At 47.8% G+C, this 12049-nt stretch overlaps 1 protein-coding gene across 1 annotated transcript in view; it reads right to left on the minus strand.

Annotated features, from left to right (window-relative positions):
• Nucleotides 1-1911: 1911 nt before the first annotated feature.
• The window catches only part of mtnr1bb (melatonin receptor 1Bb), a 41258-nt gene continuing 31120 nt past the window's right edge, over nucleotides 1912-12049 (minus strand). Inside the window, exons 2-4 of the mRNA XM_034201947.1 lie at nucleotides 10871-10989; nucleotides 3552-3896; nucleotides 1912-2487 (exon numbers count right to left, since the gene is read on the minus strand). Of these exons, the coding sequence (XP_034057838.1) occupies nucleotides 2065-2487; nucleotides 3552-3896; nucleotides 10871-10989 (887 nt within the window). The 3' untranslated portion in view covers nucleotides 1912-2064. The remainder of the gene's footprint in view (nucleotides 2488-3551; nucleotides 3897-10870; nucleotides 10990-12049) is intronic.

Consider the following 12049-nt stretch of genomic DNA (forward strand, 5'->3'; position numbering starts at 1 on the left):
AGGCATTGAATGTCACTCTTCTGTCAGTTTATCTACAACCAAGTGACAGTACAACTCCACAATACATCCCTAGCTGTGCTCTTTTTGTTGTTTTTTCCATGTTAAAAGCATCAAAATGTGGCCCTGATGAACAAGGTTTGTTTTATTAACCACGAAAACACATTACCTATGAAATGAAAAGCTAAAATGTTGCATAAGTACTTCAGAATAAAGACAAATAATTGACCACATTCTGCATACAGCATGATGCAGTAGCCAGAGGGACCTCCTTTATAACTCGCTGCACATTCAGTAAATGTTTTTACCAGCTTTCCTTTTTCAAGGTGCTGGAGCTTTTCAAACAAAGAAGGCAGGAGATCATCCTGAACTTGCTGTGTATTTCAGTCATTTAGTGTGCCTGATGTGTGGCCTAAAGTGCAGCATCATTTCGGACTGAATCAGTCAAATAAATAAATATATTACGGTGAAGGACTATTTTCCACTGGATATGGGTTTTTTGTTTCACTTTGTTTCAAATTGCATAGCAAAGTGTTCTTGTGCACATACTATAATTCATGCTGTAGTACTTGGCTATTCATGGGAAATAGTTCTACGATGTTGTTAATATGTTGCCATCAGTGTATGGAGTTGTGCTCTCGCTGTGTAAAGTCAGCACTGTGGGTTTTCTACAGTGCGGAAAGAAGTACTAACTGTATGTGATACTACAAAGCGTATTAGCATTAAAATAAACTTAAAGCCCTTCATTAAAATACCTAATAAATCAATTTCAGCACAGTACTTGAGGAAATGTACTTTTATACCACCACTGATATTCTCTAAATTAAATAGTAAATGAATAGGTTAAGACTGAATATATATGTATTGAGTTCCTTTGTTTTAATAGCCCTATCTTCACAGTTTTGTAGTTTTTATCACAATTTATTCTTTTTTAAATATTTGTATTTATTGTGTAACGCTACAAGCTATATACATGTGGCTTTAACTACACATGATGAAATATGTTGAGATGTGTTTGTGCTCTTTATAAACTCATATTGCACTGATATAACAGAACATTAGAAAATTAGGAGTCGATATAATGTAATTGTGACTTATTGTAATATTTTGGGGGAAAAACATTAGAGAAATGAATTTATTGTAATATCAAATTAAGCCTTCAGGGAAAAATATGGGTATTCTTTTCTGAATCTTTTTTGACACATACAAAAATACTATGAGGTGAGTATTTACATGCAGCTCCCAGTTACATTTCATTAAATGGTACATTTTTAATTCAAACCAAAGCAGTATTTGTAGAAGCAATCGATACAGCAGCAGCAGATATGTGGGTTTCCTCTACATTTGTTTTGGAACTGAAAACTAAAAACAGCCATGTTAATTGGCACATCTTATATTGTGTGGTTCTAGCTTTGTTCATGACTTGTTGCTAATTTCCTGAATTATGTTTTATGTTCATTACTAAGTTTGTATTTTTCATTTATTTCAGTGCAAAAACGTTACATTACGGTCACCACATCATACTGATTATGTACACAAAGACATCATCTCCTCTTCTACCACTCTAGCATTCATTTGAGGCAAGTTATTTGAGGCTTTTGAAGTTACTAAACAGTAGTACATGTTTACCAGTGGTTACCCCGGGTCCACACCCGCAGACAATAAAGGATGTTACATTTTTGTGAATTATTAATGTACCATTCATATTGTTTTGAGGTGTACGAGTACAATGAAACTGCAATGCTTGGCTCTATTCTACCAGGACAAAGCAGCATCTTTAAAATGTTTCATCTGTTAATACTTTGTAGTGGAAACTCAACCCTGTTTCGCACTTTAGCAAAGTTGTTGAGTGAAATGCAAAAATAAATCATTACATGATTCTCCAATACTTTTGATGATTGAAACACTTTTTGACAAATTACCCTGCACTTTATTCCGATCAATGTCATTTAACTGAAACCAAGCTACGGTATGTATGTCAGTTTCATCTGTGACACTTTAGCTGGCAACTGACTGGATGTCACATAAAAACAGGATTACCATTTAACAGGCTCATAGATTTAGATGTCATTCTTTGTTTGACCGATCTCTGACAGAGTCGTTGTTGTTGATCGGTTGAGGCGGCGACTGCTTGCTCCTCACGCTCCTGCCGTCCGTGGCGCCTCGCGAAGTCTCCGTCACAAAGAGCCGAACCATCCAGTTTGATGTGACAATGCGTTTGTACTCGTTCCTGAAATTCCGGTTGAGTAAACCATAGATGATGGCATTCAGACAACTGTTAAAGTAGGCCATGAAGTAGCTGACCACAAAAAGCCATTCTGGGATCCGGGGAACCACACGAGACGGATCGATGGCCACCGCCAAGCCAATCAGGTTAAGTGGAGCCCAGCAGATGGCAAACAGCACGAAGACCACAAACATGGTGATGAAATTCCGCACGTCACTCGGTCTGATGCGAGGACTCTCCTCTGATTTCACTTTGCGTCGCACCTGGTGAAAACACACAAGACAGGAATTGGACTGTTAATGAAAGGCTACCATTCTCTGTCTCTCTTTGTTACAGTCATACAAAAATACTGTCTTGAACTCAAACAGATACGCTGCTATGGACAATGTTGCACTAATGTACATTTCCCAAAGATATTGAACTGACTGTTATTTTGTATATTGAGTGTTGTGCTTTTATGTATGTCTTAATGTGTGCATATGTATACATGTGTCTGTTGATTGTGTACATAAAGGTATATACAAATGTTGCTACATATTTTTATATATATTTGTATTTTTGTATTCGGAATTGTGGGAAACGGTATTTCGATCCCTCTGTCTGTACACACAAACTGAAAGATTGACAATAAAGTTGACTTTGAGATATTACTCCAGAGGTCTGCCAAATCTAATCTATGTGCTTGTCAATCATGATATTCCAGCTAATCACTTTGCTCAACTCCTGTTATATGGCATTAAGGATGTCTATGATGGTATGAATAATTTTGTTCAGTATTTACTCAAACAGTAGAGGGTCAATAATTAAAGGTCAACATTTTAAACCTGGGAGTGACCATCGTATTTGACTATGTTTCAGTCCAATTTAGAACTGAAACCTTGTATCATTGTTTGGCCCAAGGGTGTGTTTTCTTACACCTGTTAGTACGATTCAAGGACTCAAGGATCCACGGCTTTTATTGTCATTTGTACATAGCTACAGTGTAGATATGTCAATGAAAATCTTAGGTCACAGGCTCCTCCAACAGTGTGTACACAATACAACAGATAAGTAGTGCAAGTAAATACAATTATAATAGAATAGAAATAGTGTAAGAAGGGTCTATATACAAGTAATTGGAATATGATATATTAGATAAATAATGTGTGAGTTGCAAACAGATTAAATGTATGGATGTTCTTTCAAAGTTCAGGTGTTTAACAGTCTTAAGGCCTCTGGAATGAAACTGTCCCTGAGTGTGTTGGTTTTAGACCTGATATTGAAACCATAACACTTTCTATCTGGGTGCAAAGACACGAATAACCACAGAGAGAAGCATTAGACTGACCTGAATCACAAGTACCCAGATGCGTAGATAACAGAATGTAACCACTGCAATGGGAACCAGGAAGTGAACCACCACCACGGCCACTGTGTAGGAGCTGCTGACATTCTGGTCAAAGGTGCAGGAGTAAACCCTCGGGTCGTAGCGCAGGGAGCCGACGAACAAGTTTGGGATTATGGCCACGACTGTGAGAACCCAAATTAAGGCAACAAACAGCAGAGTGTTGCGATAGCTGTACAGCCGACTGTAGGAGAATGAGTGACAGATGTAGCAGTATCTGTTCACTGCAATCCCAGTGATGTTGAAAATGGAGCCAATGACACTCAGCCCCATAACGAAACCGCTGACCTGGAAAGAAAGAAAGGTGTCAGTGTATAAGGCAGGGGTGTCCAAACTGTGTGTTATAGTGAGTGTTAAGAAGCCCAATTTTCAAAGAAATTCAGTCAATTAAAGTTGAAAACATTTTCTAACAAATCTAAGAAAAAAGCCCAATAACACATTTACATGACAACCTTGAAATATACCCTTCATATTTCCTCTTTTTACACTGAACAAAAATATAAACGCAACACTTTTGTTTTTGCTCCCATTTTTCATGAGATGAACTCAAAGATCTAAAACATTTTAGGGTTAGGGTTAGGGTAATGTTGTGAATCGAGTGGCCCATGGTGGTGGTGGGGTTCTATTTCGTATATGGCTTCGCCCTCTAAGGCTGTCGCTATTGGGTTTACCCTTCTGCGCCCCCGCGCAGTACTGAAACACTTGTAGTCCACGCCCACCCGCTAGGTGGGCCCCACCCTCGGGCCACCTTCCGGTATAAATAGGGAGGTTGCCCGGTGATCTGCTCCCTCTTTTCTTCAGCAACCAGCAGTTTACTGAAGCACGAGAAAGCAACATCATGAGCAATAAAGAGTGTGTCCGTATGTGCCCTTCGTGCAATACGGGCTACATTATGAGCTACAATTTGCATCCGATATGCGCAGCCTGTCTGGGGCCAGAGCACGCGGACGCGGCTCTCAGCCAGCAGGTCGCATGTCCTCACTGTGTGCGTCTTCCTTCATCCGACAGGAAGCGAAGGGCGGACGCTCTAGCTGCTGCGGGGGAGGAAGACGTCTGGGGTGGGCAGGAGCCCATCCAGGACAGCCTGTTTATGGAGGCGAGTGGGGGGCAGGAGTCAGACGACTCCTTCCCCGCCTCCCTCCAGGGCTCACCATGCGGCTCTCCCCTTCCCCCTCTTCCCCGGACGGGGGAGACGGGGTCGGAGCGAGAGTCAGAGGTGGCGGTGGAGCAAGTGGTCCCCTTCTCCGTGGCCACGGCGCTACTGGCATTGGGAGGCATCATGCTGGAGCTGCCGGAAATAATCGGCAAGGCAGCAGCATGTAGAGGTCTCCCCGTTCCACGAGTACGGGAGAGGGTGGCTCTGGACGACATGGCGGGCGTGTTTTCTCGGGTGCAGACGGGCAGGAGTGATCCGATCTGGCCGCGCTTCCCCGCCATTAGGCGTTATCAGGAAGGTGCAGCGGCGAACCCGAGGAGCTTGAGGGCTCCGGTGGCCACCTTTGTCCCCTTCACCAAGGTGGAGGGGTTCACAGATGAGGTTTTCCCAACCACCCCCGCTCTGGAACCGAGCTTAACGGCATTTTTCGTGGTGAGACAGGCCAACTTGGTCGCCGGACGGCGCCCTATGTTGACCGACCCCAAGGGCCAGTATGTCGCCCGCCAGGCTGACCGGGCGCACCAGTGTGCGTTCCAGGCGTCGGCAGCGGCAAACAATATCGCTTTGCTGACCAACTCGGTGGTGACGTTGGTCGAGCGATCCACCACCGTGGCTCCAGAGGAGGCGGAGGAGATCGCTAAGGCGGCCAGCACGGCGCTCACGCTGTGCGCAGCCGTGGCGGTGTCCCAGGCGAGGATTATGGCCTGGATGACACAGATCCAGCGTCACCTCTGGTTACAGCAGGCAGCGGTCACAGAGCCAGCCAGGAAGGTCTTACTGGACGCTCCGATCAGCTCGGACGGGCTGTTCGGGCCCCAGTTCCTGGCCATGGTTGATTCCATGAAGGCGGCTTTGGAGCAGGCGGAGGACATCCGCCAGCACGTCGGCTGGCTCCAGCCAGCGGTGAAGCAGCAGCGACACCAGCGGCAGCAGCAGCAGCCAACCCGGCCACAGCGGCAGACGGACAGACACCAGCAGCAACAGCAGCCGAGGCGTCCGTCAGCGGCGGCCGGGGCACCGACCCGCACCTCCAGGGCACCGTCCCGCACCTACGGGCCCCCACCAGAGGGGGGTAAGAAGGGAGTGAGGTACTCCCGTTCGGCGTCTACTCCACGAGAGCCGCCGAAAAAACAAAGCCGGCCTTGACAGTTTGGGGGGGAGTGTGATCGAAATAAAAGTCGTTTATTTCCTAACATGTGGTCTGAGTCATCAGTTACAAATGTGTGTCACATATCCCCCACCCTGGGAGCTGCCTATGACCTGTCGGTTAATAGCCAGCCGGGTTCGGTACAAAAGCCTGCGCTATTTAATCTATCGATTAATAAGCTGCGGAGCACAATAATTACACCAACTGCCTCCAATCTGATGATTAGTAGGCGGCATGGTTCGCGACAGGCTTCTGATGGTTATGACTCTTCGGTTATTAAACCACAGACCTCGCGGCATTCTTCTGTCCGAGATACGCCACCTATACACGGTCATAATAAGCCCATGAGCGCAGTGTTAACGCCTAATGTGGATATTACTGCACACACCTCCATCCATCCTCTGAGCGTGTACACGTCTCATGATGCGAGGCGGAGTGATACGCAGCGTGTGGAGGCCTCCGCACAGCCCTTTCGCTCTAGGCCCACCTTGGGTTGCCTCACGGGCAGCGGCGGCGAGGGCTTTGGAGTGGCTCGTCGTCATGACAACCACAACACATCTCGAACAGGCACGCCCGCTGTCAGAGTGTTTCTCGGCGTGGCAGCGCCTGTGTTTGATGGACGGATGGATGCACAGGCTGATCAGCAGAGGGTACACCCTGCAGTTCGCCTCCCCCCCCCCACAGTTCAACGGGATACAGGTGACATGCCTAACATCCCAAGAACAGTGTCTTGCGCTCCAAGCAGAGCTACGGGAACTCCTGTTGAAAGAGGCTATTTCCAGGGTTCCCCAGTAGGAAGAAAATCAGGGGTATTACTCTCGCTATTTTCTTATCCCGAAAAAGACAGGGGGAATGAGACCCATCCTCGACCTGTCAGTTTTCAACGAGGCAATAATGAAAAGACCTTTTCACATGCTGATGGTCAAAAAGGTGCTAGAGTGTGTTCACCAGGGAGATTGGTTCACCTCTATAGACCTGAAGGATGCTTACTTCCATGTGCCCATCATTCCGAAACACAGGAAATTCCTGAGGTTTTCATTCCAGGGAATAGCGTACCAGTACAACCGTCTGCCGTTCGGCTATTCCCTGGCTCCTCGTACTTTTTCAAAGTGTGTAGAGACGGCGCTGCAGCCGCTACACAGAGGAGGAATGAGAGTACTATTTTACCTGGACGACCTGCTGCTGCTGGCTCGTTCCAAGGAGGAGGCGGCTTTACAGACGGTACAACTCATATCGCATCTGTCAAAGCTGGGTTTCATGATCAACTGGGAAAAGAGCTGTCCTGTTCCAGCCCAGAGTATTGTTTACGTGGGGGTGGAATTGAACTCAGCCCGCATGAGAGCACGACTCTCACGGCAGAGAGTGGAAACGCTGACAGCTCTCCTTCAACGTGTCATACCACGCAGCGTGGTGACGTCACTCTCCGTGATGCGGCTGCTCGGCATGATGGCAGCAAGTCACGTGGTGATGCCCCTGGGTCTCCTACACATGAGGAGACTACAGAGGTGGTTCATCAGCCTCCGCATCGACCCCATTCGACAGAAGATGCGCATGGTGGTCATCCCTCTGTCCGTGGGTTCAGACTTAACATACTGGAAAAGTCCCCACGTCCTGTCAGAGGGGGTTCCCCTGGGCAGAGTTACGTCACACATCTCGGTGTTCACAGACGCATCTCTCTCAGGGTGGGGAGGAACGTGCATGTCGCAGGCAGTGGGAGGACAGTGGCCGGCTCACATGTCTTTCCACATAAATGTGCTGGAATTGATCTCCGTACGGAGAGTAATTCAGCATTTTGCCCCATTGCTGCGGAATCAGCATGTGTTGATTCGCACAGACAACAAAGCCGCGGCGGCCTGCATCAATCGCCAGGGGGGTGTACGCTCAGTGCAGCTCCTGAACACAGCCAGACGGCTGTTGATCTGGGCGCGCGCACACGTGCTATCCATCAGAGCACTATATGTGCCCGGAGAGCTGAACAAAGGGGCAGACCTCATGTCCAGAGGAGGTCCTCGCCAGGGGGACTGGAGCCTCCATCCCGAACTGATTGCCCAGGTTTGGAGCCAGTTCGGGAAAGCGGAGGTGGATCTGTTCGCCGCACGCGGGAACGCGCAATGCGAGCTCTGGTTTTCCCTGTCAGCACGGGACCACCCACCCCTGGGGGTGGACGCGTTCGCACATCGGCCATGGCCCAGGGGACTGCTGTATGCCTTCCCACCAGTCCCGCTGATTCCTCGGTTCCTGGACCGAGTGCAGGAAAAGCGGCTGTCAGTGATCCTGATAGCCCCGGAACGCACGGGAGCTTCCTGGTCTCCATGCCTACAGCGTACGCTGTCAGGCAAGCCGTGGGAGATTCCGTGGCGGGGGGACGCTCTCTCACAGGTGGAGGGAGCGATCTACAGTCACCCAGTGATAGGCCAGCCCTTATGGGCATGGCCCCTGAGCGGGAACACTTAGAGAGCTGGGGTCTCTCTCAAGATGTTGTACGCACCATTCAGGGAGCCAGGGCCGCGTCTACCAGAGCGTCCTACACAGCCAAGTGGGCAGCGTTCCAGCGTTGGTGTGTAGGGAGAAGCCTGGACCCCATTACGTGCCCCCTGCCTCACGTGCTGTCATTCCTCCAGTTGTTGTTGGACAGGAAGTTGGCGTTCAGCACAATCAAGGTGTATGCGGCTGCCATATCATCTTGTCATGTGGGTTTCGGAACAGGGACGTTGTTCAGTCACCCCCTGACGAAACGGTTTCTGCAAGGGGTAGGAAGACTCAGACCGGTGTCACGCGCACTGGCGCCTCAGTGGGATTTGGCTTTGGTGTTACGAGCACTATGCAAAGCCCCATTTGAACCTTTAGAGGAGGTTCCCCTCAACATGTTATCAGCCAAAGTAGTACTGCTTTTGGCTCTAACATCGGCGAAAAGGGTGAGTGATTTATCCGCTCTCTTTGTGGCACCGTCATGCCTCCGGATCCAGGGGGATGGCAGTTCGGCTGTGTTACGTCCTAACCCAGCCTTTATGCCAAAGGTCATCACTAGCTCTTTTAGATCAAGAGTGATCACCTTGGACGGGTTTTTTCCGCCTCCTCATACATCGGAGGAAGAAGCCACATCTCATCTCCTCTGCCCGGTGCTATGTGGCGCGCACAGCGGCAGTGCGCCGTTCTCAGCGCCTGTTTGTGCATTACAGAGAGCGCTCGATCGGGCAACCTCTGTCTACACAACGGCTGTCACACTGGCTGTGTGAGGCGGTGTCACAGGCGTATGTCTCATCGGGAGTGGAGCCCCCGGAGAATATCAAAGCGCACTCAACCAGAGGAATTTCCTCCTCCACGGCGTTGAGCGGAGGAATGTCAGTGGAAGATATTTGCACGGCTCTATCTTGGTTTTCCCCCTGTTCATTTATTCAATTTTATTTGAGGGATGTTTCCCTTTCCTCTATGACGCACCCTGTACTGGGTGTCCTGTCAGAGTGAGTGACGTCAGGGAGCCAGCTGAGCGCCTCTCTCCTGCCTCTCGGCACACAGAAAGCGGCCTTTTTCCCCTCGTAGGAGAGGGATGTTCCCCTTCCTCTAATACACTTCGTACAAAGTGTGTGATTAGAGGGAGTAACGTCAGGGATCCAGCTGAGCGCTCTCCTACCTGGCTGGCACGGAGAGAGCGGCTGTTTCCCCTCTAAATATCGCAGGATAAGGTGGGACCTTCGTCTCTACTTCTCACAGCGGTCGGTATGTATTGTTCCCAGCCTTCACCCCGTCAGGAAAACAGGTATGTTTGCTATGTTCCAGGGACGGGGAGGTGCCATTACGCATGGCACAACAGGCAGGGGGGTGTTATTGAGCAGGTGTGTCTGTGCTTCTAGTGCTGGACGGACCCAGTGGGGCGCAGACTACATCATGCTTCGCCCTTAACCCAATAGCGATAGCCTTAGAGGGCGAAGCCATATACGAAATAGAACTGAGGTTACCTAACTGTAACCCAGCTTCTATGAGTATTGGCGCAGCCCTCTAAGCGCCGGGCCCCACTGGCTCTACGAATAGCTGAAGAAAAGTTATATTGTATGGGAGCAGATCACCGGGCAACCTCCCTATTTATACCGGAAGGTGGCCCGAGGGTGGGGCCCACCTAGCGGGTGGGCGTGGACTACAAGTGTTTCAGTACTGCGCGGGGGGCGCAGAAGGGTAAACCCAATAGCGATAGCCTTAGAGGGCTGCGCCAATACTCATAGAAGCTGGGTTACAGTTAGGTAATCTCAGTTATGGTATGGGCAGGCGTATGTTATGGACGACGAACACAGGCCACTCGATTCACAACATTACCCTAACCCTAACCCTACCCCTCACACCAGATACTGACTGGTTTTCTGACCCCCCCAGACCCCCCCCAATAAAGCAAAAATGCATGTTTCAGAGTGGCCTTTTATTGTGGCCAGCCTAAGGCACACCTGTGCAATAATCATGCTGTCTAATCAGCATCTTGATATGCCACACCTGTGAGGTGGGATGGATTATCTCGGCAAAGGAGAAGTGCTCACTATCACAGATTTTTTCAGATTTGTGAACAATATTTGAGAGAAATGGTTATTTTGTGTATATAGAAAATGTTTTAGATCTTTGAGTTCATCTCATGAAAAATGGGAGCAAAAACAAAAGTGTTGCATTTATATTTTTGTTCAGTGTATAAGCAATCTGAAGCTTGGATGAGCTGCTAACAAAATAAATAAAACCCTATGGAGAGCTGGGATGTACAGCATTTTCAGGCATCAAGAATTATTTACCTTCATTGGATTGATTTTTCCAACTTTTAACTGAACTTATGAGGCGATATACCTCTAGTGAGTGTCCCAGACCTTTGTATATATATTTCTGTATGTGGCCCTCGTGAAAAAGGATTTAGACACCGCTGGTATAAGGTTTACTTGCTTTGTATTGGTAGTGAATGGAAACATGCTGTTACTAATGTGATCTTACCATGCATTGTGTGTTCCCCACTGACCATCCATCGTGGAAGAGAGCATAGAGAACCATGGGGTAGGGGTAGAAAGCTACCACAAGGTCAGCAAAGGCCAAACTCACCACGAACACATTACCTGGAGAGGAAGACACAGAGAAGCAGTCTCTTAAGTACATTCAAAGTAACCTTCTCCCTGATTGTGATATGAGTCGTGCGCTTCATTATGCAGGCGACACCATAATCAGGCTGTTCCTCTAATTCCGCTCTAATGGCTTCACGCCTCATCTTCTCATCTCAACACATTGATTTGCCTCCTGATAGAATGCGTAAGTGGCAACACTTTTGATGAATTAACATTTAAAGTGCTCAAATGTGGGCATGTAAAACAGCTTCGTCATGTTTTGCAATGACATGCTGTTTGTGTTGGGATGTCAGAATCCATATAGTACCCATATACTGTACTCTATAATACAGTTGTATACATTTATAGCTTAAAGCTTGCATTTGTTCCAGAAAGCTAGACTTTTTATTAGGCTGGAATGAGTTGTGGACTATGATTTATGTTCTCTGTATTTTTATCAATATTATAAATGTGTTGTTGCGTTGATTCATAAGTTAAAAATAAGGTATTTTTATTGACTGTTCACACCATTGTCGACTGCTGGCTCCTCACTCCTTTGTTTGGCTGAGAGAGCTAACAGCTAACGAAACACCACATTTATATCACAGCTCTGTTCAAAAGAGAAACAGTCAACAAGAAGTGTTACTCAGTAAACTGCAATGAAGATGATCTGCGATCCACTGAGTGTTCCAGTTCCCGTGTTGTTTTTCCTCGTTCGCCCATCTTCACACCTGCTCTGTATCAGCCTCGTTAGTCCTTCCCTGCTCCCACAGCTCTGTAAATTTGCTCCTGCCTAATTTCCTCATTCCTCTCACCTGGGCTTCTCCATCTTTCCATCTGCACTTCATCCCCTCGTCAGATTGTTTGAAGAAGTCCTGTTGTTTTTGTTCCCTCTCGGTGACGACCTCCTAACCTATCAGGCTCTCCTCTCCTCTTTCTCTGCTTCGATCTCTCAGGCAAAAAGCACTTTCTTTCAAGATAAGATCCAATCTTCCTATTCCAATCCCAAAAAACTATTTTCCATCTTCTCCTCCCTCCTGGACCCTCCAAAAGCTCCTCCCCCCTCCTCCCTTCT

Source organism: Gymnodraco acuticeps, unplaced genomic scaffold, assembly GCF_902827175.1.
Source record: "Gymnodraco acuticeps unplaced genomic scaffold, fGymAcu1.1, whole genome shotgun sequence".
In the NCBI taxonomy this organism is placed as follows: domain Eukaryota; kingdom Metazoa; phylum Chordata; class Actinopteri; order Perciformes; family Bathydraconidae; genus Gymnodraco; species Gymnodraco acuticeps.